General features: G+C 44.2%; 1 protein-coding gene across 1 annotated transcript in view; it reads left to right on the plus strand.

Moving 5' to 3' along the window:
* The window catches only part of POLA2 (DNA polymerase alpha 2, accessory subunit), a 49893-nt gene that overhangs the window by 8905 nt on the left and 19257 nt on the right, over window positions 1-21731 (plus strand). The window contains exons 7-13 of the mRNA XM_075939137.2: window positions 696-784; window positions 2072-2227; window positions 2829-2891; window positions 4363-4405; window positions 5341-5465; window positions 9866-9904; window positions 10449-10522. Coding sequence (XP_075795252.1) covers window positions 696-784; window positions 2072-2227; window positions 2829-2891; window positions 4363-4405; window positions 5341-5465; window positions 9866-9904; window positions 10449-10522 — 589 coding nt within the window. The remainder of the gene's footprint in view (window positions 1-695; window positions 785-2071; window positions 2228-2828; window positions 2892-4362; window positions 4406-5340; window positions 5466-9865; window positions 9905-10448; window positions 10523-21731) is intronic.

The raw sequence follows: 21731 nt of genomic DNA on the forward strand, positions 1-21731 counted from the left end.
CCTGTGGCCCAGGGGTCAGATGTGGCCTCTGGCTTCCCTGGATCTGGCCCCTGAGACTCAGGGCTCCCCCCTCCAGCATTGGGGAGCCTGTGCTGGTGCTTTGGCCACCCTGCCATCTTGCTGTGGGGCTGGAACACGTAAAAACTAGTAGCCTTCTCCCTCTCTTCTCCCCCCCCCGCCCAATGTTCTGGTGTGCAAGGAGAATGAGGGGAGTGTCTTTCTCCTTTTTAGTCAGGGGCCATGTCAGTGAGGGTGGCTGCTGTTTTTGTTTTCGGCTTCTCACTGATTTTTTTTTTCCCCTCTTTCTTCTTCTCTTCCCCCCCCCCCCCCCCTCCCGGGTCTGCAGCCCCCGACCCAAAAAAAGTTCTCCACCTCAGATGTAACTGCTAAGAACTTCAGTGCTTACACAGTTGCTAAAACACAGTCTCACATACCTAAGATTAGGCAATTCATTTATTTTCTCTGTGCCTATGTTCCCCATCTATAAAATGGGGATAATAGCACTTCCCTAGCTTGCATGGGATAATGTGGGGATGATTATGTTAAAAATTTGTGAGGCATTTAGGTTCCCTAGTTGGGGAGCCAGGTAAATACATTGGATTCTGAATGAGAAACTCTGTTTCTCTGACTTCATGTTCTATTTCCTTATCTCTACAGAAATCTTAAATCTTCTTACTTTTTTTTAATAATGTTAGTGTTGTCCTGGAAGACAGAAGAACTTGGGGATGCACTAAAGAAATACTACAAGATTGAGGAGTTCACTTCTGTGTTAGTCCCTGCACAGGTAACCACTGCAGCTCAGGAGCTTTTTCATAAGTGTGTGTTTGCAAGTCTCTTCTGTTCTTATGTCTTTGTCACTCGATTGTACTTGCCGTGATTTTTTTCCCCATTTTTAAATATTGCAGGATGTATAGAAGTTGCATCTTTGAGTCTCTTGGTCAATGTCATGTTGTATAATTACCCTCTGCTTCCTTATTCTCAAGGAAAAATTATCAGAGCAGAGGACTTGCCAGAGTACATGAGACCAGGGTCTGTGTAACCTGATATCCTCTCTCTGGGTATGTCTACACTTGCCCCCTAGTTTGAACTAGGGGGCAAGTGTAGACATACCCTCTGTCAGTGGCCAGTACCAGATGCTTCAGAGGAACGTATAAAAACCAACAAAGAGGACAATGATGGAATTCTCCTAGAAGGGGCCTTCCACGTGCCTATTGTTCAGTCACTGGAATATAGCTTTAGGCAGCAAGGCTTAAATTCCTTCTAAACTTCCTGTCTTATTAACAGTGGATGTTATCCATATAAATTAGGTGTAAGACTAGCCTTCATGCATAAGGAGAACCCACAGAGCCAGAAGACCATCTGGAGCATGTGATGAGGTGGGGAGCAGAATGGTAGACTTCCAGTGAGTCAGTCTAGAAGTGTTCCAGCTGAGAGGACAGATGGTCCAGTGTTAGGCACTGTCCTGGGACTTGGACACCTGAGTTCAATTCGTAGCTTGGCCAACAGACTCCCTGTGTGACTTGGAAAGTCACTTACTTACTCTTGTGTGCTTTAATTCCTCATCTGTGCAAGGAATAATGATGCTTTCCTTACCACACCAGGATGTAGTGAGGATAAAGACCTTAACTATTGTGAGCCTCTGAGATAACAGTACTAAGGTTCATGAAAGTGTGTGTACTTGAGATACAACTGTGACTGTGCACCAACTTGCTTGGTTTTGTTGCTTCCTCCTTAAGCCAAGTTGGCCCACAAAAATGGACCCAGTTTGCAAACAAATTGTTACCATAGTTTCAGCAATGAGTTGCATCTACAACTGATTAATCAAGAGAACTATATTTTTTCCTTTGAAGTCCATTGTTATGTTTTTTTTTTTTTTTTTTTTTTTTTATTGCAGGTTGAAAATTGGGCCTGACAATTAGGTCTGAGTTCTCTTCCTGTTCAACTTAGTTTAAGGCAAAATCCATGCCCTGGAAATTTGTGGAACTTCAAAAACTGATGTCTTGCATGAGAGATAAATTGGAGTAAATAGGAACCCTTTGGCTAAGATCACACTGTGCTTTCTGTTCTGTAGGAGCCAGTCACTGTACTGGGACAGATTGGCTGTGACAGCAATGGAAAACTGAATGCCAAGTCAGTCATTCTAGAAGGGGATCGGGAACACTCCTCAGGAGGGCAAGTTCCTGTGGATTTATCAGAACTTAAAGAATACTCCCTCTTTCCGGGACAGGTGAGGTGTTGAATAGGATATATTTCTGGAGGCAGTAAGGACTAGAAAAATCTGTCCTTTACTTTGAGGTGCAGGAATTATGTAAGGTGGCTTTCAAAGTTTGAGACCTCGGTTCTAGCATGCTAGGCAAGGAGAGTTAGAATCATCAGAGGAGCCTAATGTGTTTCAGTGGAATCTAGGTAACTTTGAAAATCACTTTGTCTCTGACTCAGTTTATCCATCTGTAAAATCTATCTGCTTGCTTTGTTTTGTAAAGCACTTTGAGATATGGATATGAAAAATAACAACCAACGTCTTATTACTGCTTTGGAGATAGACAAAAAATAGATTACTTGCCCAAGATGACAGTTCCAAGTCCCTAGTCCAGCATTGTGTGTACCAGGCCACAAAGGTTTTCTTATAAGGTAATGTGACTCCGTTTCCCCACTGTAAAAATGGGGCTAATGATATTGACCTCTTTCATAAAGTGCTTTGGGAATCTACTGAAAACAATACAAAATAGCTAGATATTAGGAAAGAGCTAGACTGTCAATGAGTCCAAACAACCTGTCATTTTAGCATCATGAGTGGTTTTTTTTTTTTCCTATTAACTGGTTTCCAGGTTGTGATAATGGAGAGTATTAACAGTACAGGTGGAAAACTGGTTCCATCTAAGCTGTATGAGGTGAGTAACTCAAAGTGCACATTCTTTACTTTTCTTCTTGCATCTTTGGGCTGTCTGTAAACATCAGGAGCAGGATGAGAACTTTTCCAGAAACTAACTTATCTCTTCTTACAAGCATAGGCATAAATTCCATGGGTGTCCACGGGGGAGGGGGGGGGAATTGTTGGTGCTTAGCACCCACTGGTAGTCCCCTTGTCAGTGCCCTCCCCCCCCCCATGCCTCTTGCTCATTGGTGGCCTAGCATCTATTACCCACCATGATTAACTGTTGTGTGGCACGCAGGAGGTGCTGGGGGAAAAGAAGAGAAGGAGCGAGAGCTAGATTAGGGATATAATAGTGTAGTCTAAAAAGCTTATCGGTTAATGCTATAGACTACGTGCATCCCCCCCAGTGAATTTTTTAGCAGGCTGGCCAACAGCCCGGCTCAGTCCTGACTCATGCTGGGTCCAAGAACTACCCCTGCTGCAGCTCTGCATTTAAAGTGTATTAGGAGCCAGGCAGGCAGCCTGGTTCAGTTTGGGTTCATGACCGGTCCGGAAGCTCAGCCCCTACCCCTAGATAGGCAGCTGGTTTGCAAGGGGAGTTGGCTTTTATTGAGGTAGCAGCACAGGGTGGCTGGTGGGTCCCCGGGAGTGAGGCCGGAGAGCACTGGCTGCCAGTCCCACCCCGGGGACTATAGAATAGTCGAGTAACCGATAAGAATTCATGAGGTTAACTGATATTTAACATCCCTAGGCTGGGTGCACTTAGGGGAAGAAGTGGAAAGGGGGAGGAAAGGCTGGAGTGTCCCCGCTCCCATCCCCCCGCACCCCAATACATTAGAAACTCAGCATAGATGCTTACAAGGGATTTTATAATTGAGTGTTCAAAATAATTTAATTGTGAAATAATTCTGATTAAATAACTCCCTCTTCTGGAAAAGGGTAACCCCTTATGTCTTCCCAAGTAACTCGTACTCCTACAGCTTGGGTCTGTCCACTGCATCTTTATTTTATGTCTTAGACACCTTGCAAAGACCTCTTAAGTATTTCTCACCTCGAGTATGTCTGAGGCTGTCCAAGTGCTTTTGGATGGCTGCTGCAGCGATGTCAGATAGATCAGTAATGAGTGAGGCTGACTTCTCCCCCAATTTCTTAATCTCACTAAGCTCCTGTGGGCAGTAGATTTATAGAGCTTAATGCACATCACGTGTAGTTGGAGTCACTTGTCCTTTGGTCTTATGCTTCATGGTACCACAGAGGCATGTGATAACCACCCAGGAATGTACTTGTCCCTATTAATTGATCAAATCAGACTTTCTCCTTACTCTTGCAGAGACTGTTTCAGTGCAGGGGTGGATTAAATGTCTTTCATGTGGAAGCTATGGACCAGAGCCTACTGTGACTTTATATTGGTGTTCCTGAGAGTAGAATTTGGCCATGTGCAATTATTCCCTTTGCTTGCATAATTTTTAAGTATCCTTTCTTTTCAGGGGGTGCCCCTTCCTTTCTACCAATCTACAGAGCAAGTTGAAGGTGAGTTCATTTTAAAGATTCTCCCCCTCCTGGTTAGAAAAGCAAGGCTAGCTTTGCATATTGATATTGTAGAGGATTAGACAAACACACATTCAATAGCACAAACTGCAGATAGTGCAGTTTCTCAGATCTGGTGCACATGTAACTGTTTTAAAGCATTATTCTGTACTCTTTACTGTGCATAGCTTGCAATTTTTTTAATAGTTCCATTGGGAGACTGTTCCTGGATCCAAGCCCAGTGATCTATTGTTAAAGTAATCTCCTGTGTTTTGACTCTGCACTGAGAATGTAATGAAAAGTTGAACTAATTTCAGGGTCTGGTTTAAAGCTAAACAAAGGGCTGTAGTTAGAATTTTTGAGAGGCCCAAATTTATATTTAATCCATTTTCCATCTGTTGGAAGATCAATCAGGGAGGGAACCAGATGGAAAGGGATCAGATCATCCCATGCTGAGAAGTCACTGTAGACCTCTCCAGTCTTTCTGTATCAGGCAGGCTCAACGTCCCTTGAATCACGCCCCAGTTTAAAGCTGATGTGTATGGGGCGGGGATGCATGCCCGGCTCCTACTACATTTAAACTGCAGAGCTGCAGCAGGGGTAGCGCCTAGACATGGTGTGAGATGGGACAGAGTACCTCCCCTTCTCAACTTATTGTGTATCAATACAAATTGTATTGACTAAATGATTAGCCAATGACCTGCTTCTTAACATCCTTAGTGTGTATCCGAGCTTACATGTTGCATTATAGTGTCTGTCTTGACTTATGATGGATGCTTCAGTGTGCAACATCGGAGAGCAAGATCTTAGAGCAAACAGCACCAAGCGAAGGGAAATGAAAATCCCTCACTTGTATCTATGTTGGCAGGATAGAGGATGCCCTATGGGCAAAGGGGGAGCTTAGAAACTTGTGTTGAAATTGTTGCAATACATTTTAGATTTGGAGCAGCAGATGGTCTTGGTTGCTTGTGGGCCCTACACAACTTCTGACAGCATCACTTATGATCCTATGTTGGATCTGATTGATGTTATCAACAAAGACAAGCCAGACGTCTGTATCCTGGTAAGAGAAGATTCCTTCCTTTTCTTTTATTTTGGAGAAGAGCTGCATGTTTTTGGATGCGGATCATGCAACGAGTTCTGTGCAGATGGACTCCTGGCCATTGTGGAGCCCACTGACTTCCATGGGATTCCATGCAGGGGCCTTCCCCCAGGGAGCTCCTGGCAGGACTAGCACTGCAGTCCCAACTAGGAGTCCCTTGAGAAACAACTTTTTCCCCAGAAATTATTCTGAAATGTCTTATGTTTATATAGGACCTGTTCTCCTCTACCTCAACTGTTACAAATAATAAAATATACTGAAAGTTCAGAATGTAATTTACGACCAGATATGGTAGTGTATTACCATAGCACCTAGGAGCTCTGATCATGGAACAAGACCCCCAATTACTGTAGGTGCTGTAGTAACACAGAAGAAAAAGATGACGCTGCAATTAAGGTGCTTAAACTCCAAGGATATGTCTACGCAGCAGTGTTATTTCAAAATAACTAATGTTATTTTGTCTGCACAGCAAGCCATTATTTCAAAATCATGTTGATGGAGGATGACTTACTCCGACTCCTGTAACTCTCATTTTACAAGGAGTAAAAGAAGTCGAAGGAAAAGTGTTCTTCCTTTTACTTCCTAATGTGTAGACAGTGCTAAAAGTTGAATTAAGCTATTTGACTTCAGCTATGCAATTGACATAGCTGAAGTTGTGTTTAATTCAACTTTTGCCCTGCTGTGTAGACGTACCCTAAGACAAGAGAAAATGGATGGATACATACAGAGGAGTACGTGGAAACAATGAGATTGTACTAGCCAATATGCTAGGCTGTGGTCTCAGCACACCAGCTGCCAACTATTGTCACTTTTGTAGGCATCACAGGAGTATTGAGGAGGGTTTTAAAGGAGGATGATGTAGCTTTGTGGGTATCTTGGGGGAGGTTTTGTCAGTTTGAGGGGCAGAATCGGAGAAAGCACGAAGGTGCTTATTTCTAGATATGTGAGTAGTGCTATTGAAGTCAATGGGATTGGTCAGGTGCTTAAAGTTAAGCATGCGCATAATTTTTTTTGCAAGATTAGGGCTTTAGAAAGTCACTGCTCTATAGTGCTTACAATGTCTTTCTGTATATTTGTATAGTTCCTAGCACAGTGAGGTCTCAATTCAAATTGTGGCCATTGTCCATAATAGGATTTTAAAGCACACATTCTCTGAGAATCATTGCAGCTTTTTGCCAACTATAGCAACATAACATAACTGCTGAGGACTAGAAGAGAAGATTATTCCCATTTCTAACTAAAATTGCAGGTGGGGATTTGAAAGAGGCAGAATGGAATTACTCAAAGCTGGAGTTTAGCCAGGACACTGGGGTTAATGCTCTTATGAAAAGTGCTGTCAGATATTTAATGAACATGCGCTTTCAGGACATTGGTATTATTTCTCTTCTTTATGCAGTGGCTTTGTAACTAAATGGTATAACATGTAGCTGAAAACTGTTTGCATTTAAAAAAAAAAAAGGCTTAAAAAATGACATGAAAACTCAGCTGTGATCAATTAGGCTCCAATTCAAAAGCAATATGACCTTTCTTAGTCAAAGCTTATTTCTGCAAGTTCTCTTACAAGGCCCATAATATATGAATGCTTTTTTTTTTTATTGCCACGTGAAGTTTTGAATTCCCTGATGTAAATGCAAACCTTACTGTAATATGAACATCTTTTTGGTTGACAGGGAATACTCCCAGAGTTAGTACATGCCTTTCTCTGTCCCCAGTCCATAAAGGATGTGAACCTGTCTCTAGTTGTGCTGTAACATGCTCAAATTCTCTCTGGGTCAGGCTTGGAGGCAGAGACACTGATCAATGGATTACATATTTCCTTGAGACAGAAGTTCATTTCAAAGTGTTAAGGCCTACACTAGTTCATATTCTAGGACCTCTTATGCTGATCTATCCAAAGGGTGTCTGACCTACTGTGAATTGGGTGCACAACAGGCAAGTAGATTGTATTAGGATTTTTAGTGACTTGAAGGCAGGGGCTCTGTTTCTGCCACTCTTGGTTGCCTTGGAAAAGTCTGTGTCACAAGTGTCCCCATCTGAAATGTAAATTACTGAATTATTTCTAGGAGTGAGTGTAAGTACACAGTGGTATTCAGAAGTAGCTCTTGTATTCTGGTAGATCTCAGAGACCCAATTGAGGTTGGGGGTCTTGTAACAAATACTGCACTGCTACATAGTGAAACAGTCCCTGCCCTAAATAGGCAAGACAAAGTAAGGGAGGTGATTTGTCCACACTTGTACAGTAGCAGCTGGGAAAAAGAATGGGGGTTTTCTGACTTCTAGACTAGTACTTCATTCATTAGCCCATGTTGCCTCTAGCAGCGTTATAGCTGCAGTGTCTCAGATGGGATCTGGATAGATGTGAACTTGAGTAAAGTGTCTTGATGTGATCTTTGATTTTTTTTCTTTAAATTGAAATCTAAACAATAGTAGCTGTGAACCAAAGAGCTTTTTCAGATGATATGCCACACTAGGGATAAGGTTTATCAAAGAGCCCACTAGAGGGCCTAGCATGACTTCGAAACCAAACTGTCTCTTCCCAGAGATACTTGTTGGAGTAACACTGTTAGATAAATCTCATTTTATGTGTTTAAAAAATGCACGATGATCTTAAACCAGAAGAGAAGTCTAGTTTCCGTATGTAACTACATAAAGTTACCCACAGCCTCACAATCCCTGTGACTGTCCAACAAATACAACCAGTTATTAAATTCCCTTGGGAGTCAATGACTTGCCTTTATAGTCAGAAAAGGTGAAAGGCACCTTGAAACAAGGCAATCTGCAGCCTAAGCTGATTTGTTTGATCTGTACACTGTAGAATATTAGGATTCTGTGGAACTTTGTCTCAGTAGTGGGAAAATTCGTGCTCAGATTGACGTGAGGGTTTTGGTCTTAGTTAGGATTATGAAATAATACCAATGGATTGGATTTGAATTTATTACAATGAAAAATACCTTCAGACAATTTATTAGATGGGGTCACTTTTTTTCAGAGATACAAATCCTCCTGCTTTCCATTAGAAGTCATCCACACCTAACTTTCCATAATTGTCCTCCCAGAGGGTATGTCTACACTGCATTCCTCTTTCGAGAGAGGAATGCAAATGCAGCTGAGCAAAATTGCAAATGAAGTGCAGATTTGAATTTCCCGCACTTCATTTGCATAATCACATCCGGCTGCTATTTCGAAATACCCTATCTCGAAATAGGGTATTTCGAAATAGCAGCCGGATGTGATTATGCAAATGAAGCATGGGAAATTCAAATCTGCGCTTCATTTGTAATTTCGCTCATGCATTCCTCTCTCCAAAAGAGGAATGCAGTGTAGACATACCCAAAGGCTCCTCAAAGGCACCTGATAATGGCTGATAGACTGAGTTAAATGGACCATTGGTATGGAGAAAAGTCTGAGGGAGCCCTGTTAGTCTCTTAAGGTGCAACAGAACTCCTCATTGTTTTTGTAGATACAGACTAACAGGTTTATTAGGGCATAAGCTTTTGCGGGTAACATATAAAGGTTATGCCCTAATAAATCTGTTGGTTTCTAAAGTACCACAGGGTTCATTTGTATGGAATGTTGCAAAACCTATGTTCATTCATTGCAAAACACTTTCCCAGTTTAAATCTCGTAGCTTCTCTTTATAGAGCTTTTTATCTGTAGCTTTCTTAGTGTGTTACAGAATAACACAATCCCCCTGTTGCAGATGGAAAACTGAGGCGAGGGGAAGAGGAAGTTATTTGCTTATATCACTCAGCAGGCCAGTAGTAGAACTGGGAATAGAATTGAGGTCCACAGAGTTCGAGCCCATAGCGAGTAGTGCAAATCCAAGTTGTTTACCTGAAATTGGGGGGGGGGGAACTGAGGCACGGTGAGTCAAAGTGACTTAGTTGTTCTAAGCATACTCATGCTCGGCATACCTGACTCCCAGTCCCCTGCTGTCATCCACTAAGACAAATTATGCTCTCTCCTTAACTAGATGATGAGCTTTCGTGGGCCAGACCCACTTCCTCAGATCAAAAAGTGCTACATTGTCCTGCATTTTGCTTCAGCTACCCCAGACTAACACGGCTACATTTCTATCACTATCCTTAACTAGAGCATCCTGACTCTCCTTCCTCTGAGTTGTCCATTTGACCATACATCTTTCCTGAGTTAACATCTAGAACCCAGGAGTCTTGGCTCCCAGTCTTTGGTCTAATCTCTAGAAAACTTTTTCTCCAGCTGCATCTTGTATGTTACCTATGTTTAATGCACCCTGGGTCGCAAGTCAGGGCTAGAGCACCAGTCAGTGAGCAGGCGGGATGTAAGGGATAGACTTTTCTCTCTTGAAATTCCTTTGTTGACTTCTTATTTTCTTGTTCCAGTTGGGTCCTTTTCTCGATGCTAAACATGAGCAAGTTGAGGTAAGTTTTCCCCCAAAGGGGTTGAGAATCCAGAACAGTTTCCTGTCTGCAATCTAGTAAATACCATGAACTAACATCTTGGGGCTGCTATGGCACAGGTCCTTGGAAAGCCCTTCTAACCCTGGCTGTGTGTCCCTCCAGAGCGATGGCACAACAAAGGCAATGCTAATGCAACTGTGATGGAGGGATAGTCCTTGACCTAAGACTTTAGATGAGTCTTGTCAGAATTATTTACTGCCCATTAGAATCCTTGAATTGCCAGGCAACTCAAACACACAAGACTTCTCTACTTGGATGCATCCCGGTCTCCCTTGGAGGCTCTTACCATGTTACTAAATGAAACCAGGATTTATTAACTTTATGGGCAGCCCTTTATAGGATGACCTTCAAATTTTGGTTGGCATAACCTCCTCCAACCATCTAAATAATCAGAGTTTTTCCCAGTCTGTTGGCTGAGCTGTGCTCTTGGCATGGTCTGTGTGACTTTCCTGAAAGAAACCAAGCACCCTTGCTGCAAGTCAAATTCTTCTTTCTTTGTCTGTAGAACTGTCAGCTCACTGGCTCGTTTGAGGATATCTTTAAACATTGTCTGAAGATGATAATTGAAGGGACAAGAAGGTATGTATTAACTAGTCTTTGTGCCCTTTTGTCAGCTTCCATCCAAGGATTTGAAAGCACTGGGAAATGTGACTTAGTTAAGATTTGCCATCCTTTGCATCTGTTGTATCTCAGAGAATTGTTGACATGAGAAGTTACATTCACATTTGTAGAACGAGTTTGACAATACTAGGACTAGAACACAGCTTCCTGTTCCCAGTTCCTTCCTTAGGTTACTAGAAAATTATTTGTTTTCATAATACAGAGCCTAAACCAATCTGATTCTCTAGTCTACCTTTGAAAAGAAGGATGGCCTTGTAGTTAGGGCATTGGACTGGAATTGCGGAGATAAGGGCTTCAATTTTGTTCTCTGCAAGAGACTCGCTGTGTGATCTAATTGAGTGGTCCTGACTAAAAAGTCAGGACCACTCAATTACGTCACTTGAGGGAATTGATGAATGCACAGCCTTGAGCAGTCTAGTTAAGCCAACCTAACCTCTGGTGTTAACTGGGCTAAGTCAATGGAAAATTGTTCTGTCAATCTTGCTGCTGTATGTTGGGAAAGGTGGATTACCTACACTCACTGAAAAGTCCTGCCCATCAATGTATCTTGTGTCCGTGCTGCAGTGGTGCATCTATGCTGCTGTAAAGTTTAAAGTGTTGACAAGTCCTCAATCCCATGTGTGAAGTAAGTGTAATAATCCTTCCTTTTTCACGTTTATCATGTTGATGCAGATAAGTCCTGCTAGAATCAGCCAGCTCCTGCTCCATTGTACAAATGTGCACTACAATATTCAAAAGCTCCTAATGAGGGTACAGCATTGCGTAGCTCGAAATAAGCTATGCAATTCAAGCTATGCAAATTGCATAGCTTATTTCGAGGTGGTCTGTTTTGATATTTGGTGCTGTCTAAACAGTGCCAATTTTCAAAATAGACCACTATTCTGACACATCCCTTAATCCTTGTGGAGCGAGGTTTACCAGGATGTCAGAATAGCAAGCCTGTTGTTTTGAATATATTTTGGAATAATGGGCTTGTTGCTAAAATGCAGAAAATGCTGTTTCGGGATACGTATCCCGAAATAGCGCCGCTGTCTAGATGTACCCAGTGGGATGTAGACTTCTAAGTCAGTGCTTTTGAAAATTGTATTATTAGTTCAGGTCTTCAGGACAGGGACTTTCTCTTTGTGGGTATATCTTCAGTGTGGAATTAGCAGAGGCTTTTACTTGGGTGTTACCTTGATGTCCTCCCATCCACACATGCAAACTCCTCCCTTTGAGTGGTGCATTCAAGCCAGTCTAGTTGGCTTGCCTGGTGTGGTGTGAGTTAGAGCCCAAGTTCCACTCTGGACTGGTAACGCATCCACGTGCACTGATTGTCGTCTTCCAGTGCCTACCCACAACTCCCCAATGTGGCCTGAAGAACAGCATGTTCTCCCACAAGTCTCTGGAATCCATAGTGCAAAAATACTCCCCCAGAAATGCAGTGAGCCACATGGGAGAATGCGACCCCAGCGAAAAGAAAGTAATACGGGTATGGCTTGCAGTGTAGCGGCTCAGTCCTGGACTAAACTAACCTGTGTGCTCGGACCTGGGTGCTAATCACCTGTGCAAATGCTGCTGTGAAGACCCAGCTTGTGCAACTTCCAACACAAGGGGAGGCTTCATCTTGGGGCCTCTAGTTTCTACTGTGATGCAAATAATGTGAATAGTCCCTTCATGGTAGTATATGACTATTCCCATCTGTTGTGTGTTTCTCTCTATCTCTGGTAAGTCCGAGTATCCTATCACTTGGGACACTTTAAAACTAGACTGTAAAACTGATAAATGGACAAACAATCATGCATTGCCAGGGAGAGGAACTAGATCTGTATTTCTTAATTGGTGGGTTGTGACTATTAGGGCAGAGTCATGAGGCACTGAAAATTTTACTACAATCTAAAGCCAATAGAAAAACCTTTTTTTTTTTTTTTTTTTTTTTTTTTTTTTCAAAATAATTTCAGGGCAGCCAAAACCTTCAAAGCCTGTGAGGTTAAATATAGTTACGGTGACCATATTTTCTGAACCCAAAATAGGGACATACCAGCCATGTCCCTGGCCTCCCTAGCCACACCCCTGATCCCTTAAGCCAAGCACACTTGACATGCAAAGCCCCACCCCTGGAGGTAGTACTTCCAGGGTTAAGATGAACATGTGACTGGAAGTAAAGGGTGTTGTGTGATCCCTCTAAGAACTCCTCCCACTGTCCTCTGCCAATAGGGATGGGTTTGGCCCCCAAAGGACCTTCCCATACAACTATATGGCAATTGCATCGATCCAACTCCAACTTGCATTGCATTAACTTGGGGAGAGGCCGGAAGTGCCTCTTTTTCAGTGGTTCTCAAACCTTTTGGCCCATGAGCCACCTGGCTCAATGTAAACCTTTCCGTGGACCACCAGTTGCTAACGGAAACTCACTGTTAATTACATAATGGCTTGAGCCATTTTGCTAGTGCTGCAGCTAGGGAGAATGGTTTAATTTAAATTAAACCAAACAGATTACGTTTTATCTTTCTTGTGTTAGTTTATCAAACTTCATTTTAAATAAAGTAAAATATTGATTTATGACCAAAACAAAAGGTTTCAATGTTTTCTTTATGGCAGTGGCGAGGAACACTTTTTGGGTTGGGGGGCCACTGACCCACAGAAAAATCTGCTGGGGACCACACAAATGAGAAGCAAAAACATTTCTCCAAAAACCACCAACCCATACTAATCTGGCCCCCAACTAAGATACCTTACTCCTCTGGCATCCCAGCTCCACAGAGCGAGGGGATGGGACAGAGAAATGAGGTTCAAGGTAAGGATGTTAAATTGTGGTTATCAGGCTAATCATGTAGCTGATACAATTTGTACCAACTACATGATTAATCGATAAGCACTGCTCTGCAGAGCTACAGTGGGTAGCTTCAGGAGCCTGCTCTAGCTGGGACTCAGCAGTCCTGGCTCGTGTCAACTCTGGGAGCCACCCATGCTGTGACTCTGCATTTGAAATGTAGTAAGAGTCCAGCGGCTCTTACTATATTTAAAATGCAGAGGCGCAGCAACCAGCATGAGCCAAGACTCTCTGCGGTGAACAGGCCTCAACCTGCTGCAGACAAAGGCTGCTTTGCAGCAGCCTCCTCTATTTCCCCACCCTTCCTCTTCCTCCACTGCTTCTGATAGAGAGAACGTCTCATTGTGGAGACGGTATGAAGGGGAACCAGCTTTTAAGTCGGCTTCCCCCAGCACCAGCTACAGTATTTCTCCCTGGAAGCCAAGTAGATGATACTCTGCTTGACTACCCAATAAGCAAAAGCTTATCGTGGAGTCAACTACTCTCGAACATCCTTAGTTCAGGGCTTCCCATATAGTAGCAGTTAGTTATAATTCTGTGAACTAGAGGAGGTTCAGCAGTACTGAGTAAAATGACAGTTTTGTTTGTGTTTACAATTAGTTTTCCCAAGAGGAGTGGAAGACTGTTCATAACTCTCCTGACATTGTACCTGACTTAAACTTTTTTAAATCTTATTTTTTCCCCTACTCCAAACTATTCTCTCCTCTTCCTTAATTCTGCTAAACCTCAGATACCACAAACCATGAGAACAAAGGATTAAGACCCAAGACCAGTGCTGGTAGGAGTGTAATGTATGGGTAGAGTTCCCTGATTCTTACAAGCAGACAGGGTTGTGAACACAGCATGTCAGCAATGTGCCTAAAGGAAGGGCAGGTACCAATGAGAAAGGGGAGGTGTTTTTTTTTATTTTATTATTATTATTATTTCAGGAAAAGTGGAAAGCCAAAAAGATGGGTTCTGCATAGCCAGCAGCCAACGTCCTTGATTACTCAAAGCACAGAAGTTTAAATATGTGAATGGTGCTGGAGAGGAACTGTCTTAATTGACCTGCTTGCTCTTCTATATTTTGGGATGAACTGCTTGTGTTGGTTATAGCCATAGGTGGATAGTAGTATACAAATCCCTAACCTTTACAGAAGCAAACAGCTTGCCTACACTTATGGATCAGCAGCAACTGCACCACTGTAGATCTTAGTGAAGCTGATAACTATGGGACAGGAGAGCTGTACTCCACCTCTCTGAGAAGTGGTAATTATCTCAACAGGAGAAGCCCTTCCATCAACATTGCACTAATAGAACTACAATTTGCCATGCCCCGAGCAATGCAATTACAGTCTTTAAGGTGCTACTAGACTATTGATTGTTTTTTTTTTAATATTTCCTGTTAGACTGACTCAGCTACCCCTCTGAATAATTTTGTAGTGTTGACCCAGGCAAAGCTGTGATTGATACAGATTGTGGTTCATAGCACAAACAGACTCCCAGTTGCATGTAGAAGCATACCCCCCCCCCAACCCCATATAGACTATTGGGCCTAATTTGTTTTTGTCACAGTCTCAATAGTGGTAGCCTTATAAAGAATACATATACTGAAACTTTATATCAAAGTGCCCCCTCCCAGCCTATCTTGTAGATGGACTTTAAAGGGATTTGCCTTTCCTAAACAGTAGGGGAGAATTTGTCTCCTAGAACTTAATTTAATCCTAGTTAACCATCTAATAAATGCAAAAGGAGGCTGATTTCTCAGTGTGTCAGCATAGCAAGGGTCTCCCTTTGATCATGGCCTGAGAACAACCACTTCTTGCCATCAGCCTACCTACTGATCAATATTTGTATCTCATTGGTGCATCTACAGCAATGAGGTGCTAATCAGCTCATTAAGCAACCACTCCAAACTGACACTAGTAAATAGAGCCCTATGTGATTATAAAAATGTGGAGCTGCATCCAATCCACTGGAAACAATGTGCATCCAATCCTCAATCCGCTCCCTACTTTTTGTGTATCCTGACAGCAGCAAGCAGTTTCGCAGTGCCTCACTCTCAGGAGGTGTGTGCCTGCATGCTCGCCTCCTAGGAGTGCTTGTCCTACTCTGCAGGAGAGCTCCAATGCTGTTAATCTCTATTCAAGTTTGAATAGAAGAAAAGCAGGAAGGTTTGAGTAGAATGGGTATCAGGTAAATGGCCCTCTTGAATTCATGTCAGCATCTGATTATTTCAACACATGGGCTTGTGAGTGCTAACAGGGAGTTTAGAGAGGGAGTTCTCCAGGTAAAGGAGAAGCAGATACAGGACTCTTGAGGGAAGTGTTTTGTTGTTGGGGCTTTCTTGCTGTGTGGTGAGCTTGTGTTTGTGAGTGAGAGTTGGTGTGTTCTTTTTTTTGTTTATTTATTTATTTTCCCCTGTGTTTGAGAGTGAGGCTTTTTTTCCCCACTTCTCCTTTGCCCTCCCCCTCCCCTTGATGGAGATTGTGCTGTGATTGGCTATGATTGGTGGGGCTGTGATTGGCAGGTGGAAACTGTTGGCTTCTAATTAAAGTTTGAATTCTAGAAGCCTCTGCTGATTGGCTGAGCCTTGGTAGGGGGAGGGGCTTTATAAGGCAGTGGGCAAGTGACCACGGAGCTTGCGAACAGGTGAGTGCTAACAGGGAGTTTAGAGAGGGAGTTTGGGAAGGGCGGGAGGTTCTCTTGCCTTTTTTTTAAATCCCTTCTCCAGGACGGCAGTGATGGATGGTGATGGGTCTGCTGCTGTTACCTGCACAGCATGTGCCATGTTTGTCTTCCTCCCAGAAGAAAGAACGGATTTCATCTGCACAAAGTGCAAGCTGGTCGACATTTTGGAAGAAAAAATTAGAGGACTGGAGGCCCAAGTGTCGACCCTGTGCTCGATCAGAGAGGGTGAAGACTTCCTCGATGGAAGGCAGCGTTTAATCCTTCAAGCATGGAAGGCAGAGGAACCAGAGAGGGCAGTACGTGACCAAGAAGAGAACTGGCAGCATGTAACTTCTAGAAGGGGAAAAAGGCCAGCATGTGAATCCCCCGATGCTATAGAGGTAAGTAATCGCTTTCAAGCTCTCTCCACAGGCTCTGCAGAGGTGAATTCTTTGGAAGGAACCTCACAAGGAAGAAACCAGAAGTGAACACCATCTACTGGAAGGCATGGGATGCGTAGTCCTAGGGATGGGGGTTCCACGGCCACCACCCCCAAAGAAAACGACGGGTGGTGGTGGTCGGGGACTCCCTCCTAAGAGGGACTGAACCATCCCTCTGCCGTCTGGACCTAGAATCTCGAGAGGTGTCTGCTTACCGGGAGCTCGCATTCAGGATGTGACTGAGAGGCTTACCAAGCTGATCAAACCTTCCGATCGCTACCCCTTCCTGCTTCTCCACGTAGGAACTAATGATACAGCCAAGAATGACCTTTAGCGGGTTACTGCGGATTATGTAGCGCTGGGAAGAAGGATCCAAGAATTCGGAGCGCAAGTGGTGTTCTCGTCCATCCTTCCTGTTGAAGGGAAAGCACTGGGCAGGGATCGTCGAATTAAGGACGTAAATGCGTGGTTGCGCAGGTGGTGTCGCAGAGAGGGCTTTGGTTTCTTCGACCATGGGACTCTGTTCCGGGCACAAGGATTGTTAGGAAGAGATGGGATCCACCTAACCAAGAGAGGAATGAGCATATTCGTGGGAAGGCTTGCAAACCTAGTGAGGAGGGCTTTAAACTAGGTTCATTGGGGGACGGTGACCAAAATCCTGAGGGGAGAGGGAGAGTCGGATACCGGGAAGAAATGCAGAGAGGAAGGAGCAAGAAAGGAGGACCCCTGTCTCGAATGGAGAAGATAGGGCAATCAACTGCTTACCTGAAGTGTTTGTACACTAATGCGAGAAGCCTGGGCAACAAACAGGAAGAACTGGAGGCCCTGGCCCAGTCCAAGAAATATGACTTAATTGGGATAACAGAGACTTGGTGGGATGACTCGCATGACTGGAGCGCTGTCATGGAAGGGTATAGACTGTTCAGGAAGAACAGGCAGGGGAGAAAAGGAGGAGGAGTTGTAGTGCTCTCTTACATACAGCGCGATTGCTCTGAACTCCAGTATAAAGAGGGAGAAAAACCTGTTGAGAGTCTATGGGTTAAGTTTTTAAAGGAGCAAACAGCAGTGATGTTGTGGTTGGTGTCTGCTATAGGCCACCGAATCAGGTGGATGAGGTAGATGAGGTTTTCTTTGGACAACTGAGCGAAGCTGCCAGATCGCAGGCCCTGGTTCTCGTGGGGGACTCTAATCACCCTGACATCTGTTGGGAAACCGATATGGCAGTACACAGGCAATCCAGGAAGTTTTTGGAGAATGTTGGGGATAACTTCTTGACACAAGTGCTGAAAGATCCGACCAGGGGCCGTGCGCAGCTTGACCTTCTGCTCACAAACAGGGAGGAACTAATAGGGGAAGTAGAGGTGGGTGACAACCTGGGAAGCAGTGATCGTGAGATGGTAGATTTCAGGATCCTGACCAAAGGAAGAAAAGAGAGTAGTAAAATACACACCTTGGACTTCAGAAAAGCAGATTTTGACTCCCTCAGAGATCTGATGGGCAGAATCCCAAGGGATGCTAACATGAAGGGGAAAGGAGTCCAAGACAGCAGGCAGTATTTTAAAGAAGCCTTATTAAAGGCACAGAGAAACCATCCCGACGTGTAGCAAGAGAGGCAAACATGGTAGGAGACCAGATTGGCTTACAGGAGAAACCCTTGGTGAACTTAAGCACAAAAAGGAAGCTTACAAAAAGTGGAAACTTGGACAAATGACCAGGGAAGAGTTTAATGGTATAGCTCGAGAATGCCAGGGGGTTATCAGGAAGGCGAAAGCGCAAATGGAATTGCAACTGGCTAAGGATATGAAGGATAACGAGAGGTTTCTACAGGTATGTTAACAAGAAGAAGGTGATCAGAGAGGGTGTGCAGCCCCTAATGGATGAAGGAGGTAACCTAGTGACAGATGATGTGGGGAAAGCTGAAGTACTCAATGCTTTCTTTGCCTCTGTATTCACGGACAAGGTCGGCTCCTGGACTTCTGCGCCAAGTGACGCAAGATGGGATGAAGATGGACAGCCCGTGGTGGGTAAAGAACAGGTTAGGAACTATTTAGAAAAGCTAAACGTACATAAATCCATGGGTCTGGACTTAGTGCACCCGAGGATACTGAGGGAGTTGGCAAATGTCATTGAGGAGCCTTTGGCTATTATCTTTGAAAAGTCGTGGAGATCGGGAGAAATCCCGGATGATTGGAAAAAGGCAAATGTAGTGCCCATCTTCAAAAAAGGGAAGAAGGATGATCCAGGGAACTATAGGCCAGTCAGTCTTACCTCGGTTCCTGGAAAAATCATGGAAGCGATCCTTAAGGAATCCATTTTAAGGCACTTGGATGAGAGGAAAGTGATTAGGAATAGTCAGCATGGATTCACAAAGGGAAAGTTTGCCTGACCAATCTGATTAGCTTCTATGATGAGGTAACTGGCTCGGTGGACATGGGGAAGTCAGTGGATGTTATATATCTTGACTTTAGCAAGGCTTTTGATACGGTCTCCCACAATATTCTTGCCAGCAAGTTAAGGGAATGTGGATTGGATAAATGGACAGTAAGATGGATAGAAAGATGACTAGAAGGCCGGGCCCAGCGGGTAGTGATCAATGGCTCGATGTCAAGATGGTGGTTGGTTTCTAGTGGAGTGCCCCAAGGTTCAGTTCTAGGACTGGTTTTGTTCAGTATCTTTATTAATGATCTGGATGAGGGGATGGATTACACCCTCAGCAAGTTTGCAGATGACACTAAGCTGGGGGGAGAGGTAGATACGCTTAAGGGCAGAGATAGGGTCCAGAGTGACTTAGACAAATTGGAGGATTGAGCCACAAGAAATCTGAGGTTCAACAAGGACAAGTGTAGAGTTCTGCACTTGGGACGGAAGAATCCCAAGCATAGTTACAAGCTGGGGACCAACCAGCTAAGTAGTAGTTCTGCAGAAAAGGACCTGGGGGTTACAGTGGATGAGAAGCTGGATATGAGTTAACAGTGTGTCCTTGTAGCTAAGAAGGCTAATGGTATATTAGGTTGCATTAAGAGGAGCATTGCCAGCAGATCCAGAGATGTCATTATTCCCCTTTATTCGGCTCTGGTGAGGCCACATCTGGAGTATTGTGTCCAGTTCTGGGGCCCCCACTACAAAAAGGATGTGGACGCATTGGAGAGGGTCCAGTGGAGGGCAACCAAAATGATTAGGGGGCTGGAGCGCATGACTTATGAGGAGAGGCTGAGGGAGTTGGGTCTGTTTAGTCTTCAGAAGCAAAGAGTGAAGGGAGATTTGATAGCAGCCTTCAACTTCCTGAAGGGAGGTTCCAAAGAGAATGGAGAGAGGCTGTTCTCAGTAGTGACAGATGGCAGAACAAGGAGCAATGGTCTCAAGTTATGGTGGGAGAGGTCCAGGTTGGATATTAGGAAAAACTATTTCACTAGGAGGGTGGTGAAGCACTGGAATGGGTTACCTAGGGAAGTAGTGGAGTCTCCATCCCTAGAGGTGTTTAAGTCCCGGCTTGACAAAGCCCTGGCCGGGTTGATTTAGATGGGATTGGTCCTGCCTAGAGCTGGGGGCTGGACTTGATGACCTTCTGATGTCTCTTCCAGTTCTATGATAAGGGGTTGGTTTGAGAACATGATCTTGGTAACTAATTGACCATTCATTATCAGTGGGAAATAGGTCAATGGAGTTACTATAGAGAACTTTCTGGGTGTCTGGCTGGTGAGTCTTGCCCACATGCTCAGGGTTTAGCTGATTGCCATATTTGGGGTCGGGAAGGAATTTTCCTCCAGGGTAGATTAGTAGAGACCCTGGAGGTTTTTTGCCTTCCTCTGTAGCATGGGGCACAGATCACAGCTGGAGGATTCTCCGCATCTTGGGGCCTTCAAAGTATTTGAAGGCTTCAATATCTGAGACATAGGTGAGAGGATTATTCTAAGAGGGGTGGGTGAGATTCTGTGGCCTGCACTGTGCAGGGGGTCAGACTAGATGATCATAATGGTCCCTTCTGACCTTAAAGTCTATGAGTCTGAGTTCCCATCTTATTTGGAAACAGAACTGCTCTTAACATCAAACAAATTGAAGAACCAGCTACCTGGGAATCTAGTCCTCCAAGGGCCTTTGTACACAAGAGGGAATAGGGATGAGGCCATTCTGTCTTGATTCTAATACTGTCCCATTTCATAGTTTAAAAAGGCAGCCCATCCTGACTTTCAGAGTCAGTCTGTGTAACTTGATTCCCTGACTCAGTTGTGCTGGAGTTTGATCGGTAATTCCAGACTGTCTCCAGGAGAATGGGGAGGAAATCTGGGTCCTATTTCCAGCTCTGCCACTGACCTGCTATGTGACCATGGGCATGATACTTCACTTCTTTGCCTGTTTCCCTATTCACACTTTGGGCTTGTCTTAACACACATGTTGTACTCTTTTTTTTTTTTTAACTGTATTGGGATAATTTAAATGTTACAGTCCCCCTAGTGTGGATGCAGTTACTCTGGTGTAAGTGTGCTTATTGAGTTCAAGCTTAACTCGTGTACAGGAAGAGGAATAAACTGACCCAGTATCTGGCACCTTTATGCCAGTATAGCTGTACCCACATTGTGAGGATTAGTATAATTTTTAATCACACCCCTAAATAAAACAAGTATAGTTGTATGAATTCCATGTATAGAAAAGGCCTCTGTCTAGTCCATTTAGAGCAGGGTGGGGGAGCCTTTTTTGGATCAGGGACCACTGACCTACAGAAAAATCAGTCGGGGGCTACACGGATGTAAGAAGTACAAAAAAAAACCCCACCCCTTCCTGACCTGGCCCCCAGCTCAAAAGCAGGAAAAAGAAAAGACACTCCCCTCATTCCCTGAGCTCCAGCCCTATGTGGACAGTGGGGAGGGAAATGCTGAGGATCAGGGCTTACCTCCCAGGGCTGGATTAACTATTCTGGGGGCCCAGGATTAGTGGATTTTTGGGAGCCTCCTCTGCTATGGGGTGGGGCCAAAAAAGAGAGGTTCAGTGTGTGGGAAGGGGCTGCCAGAAAGTGGGCTGCGGGGTCTTAGCATGGGAGGTGTAGGGTACACGAAGTTGGCTGGGGGTATAAATAGAATTTGGGTGGGAGGGTGCAAAAACAGGCTTGGGATGTGGGGTCTGGGTGAGGAGGGGGCATAGGCCAGGTGGGGGTATGGAAGGGGGCACAGGATGGGGGGCACCTGTCTGATGCAGTTCCTTGGGGGGAGGCACAGGTATCTAAGCTCGGCTTTGCATACTGAAGGGAAGCACAACTTGCAGGGAGAGTTTC

This window comes from Pelodiscus sinensis, chromosome 11 (assembly GCF_052426305.1).
Source record: "Pelodiscus sinensis isolate ZL-2025 chromosome 11, ASM5242630v1, whole genome shotgun sequence".
In the NCBI taxonomy this organism is placed as follows: Eukaryota; Metazoa; Chordata; order Testudines; family Trionychidae; genus Pelodiscus; species Pelodiscus sinensis.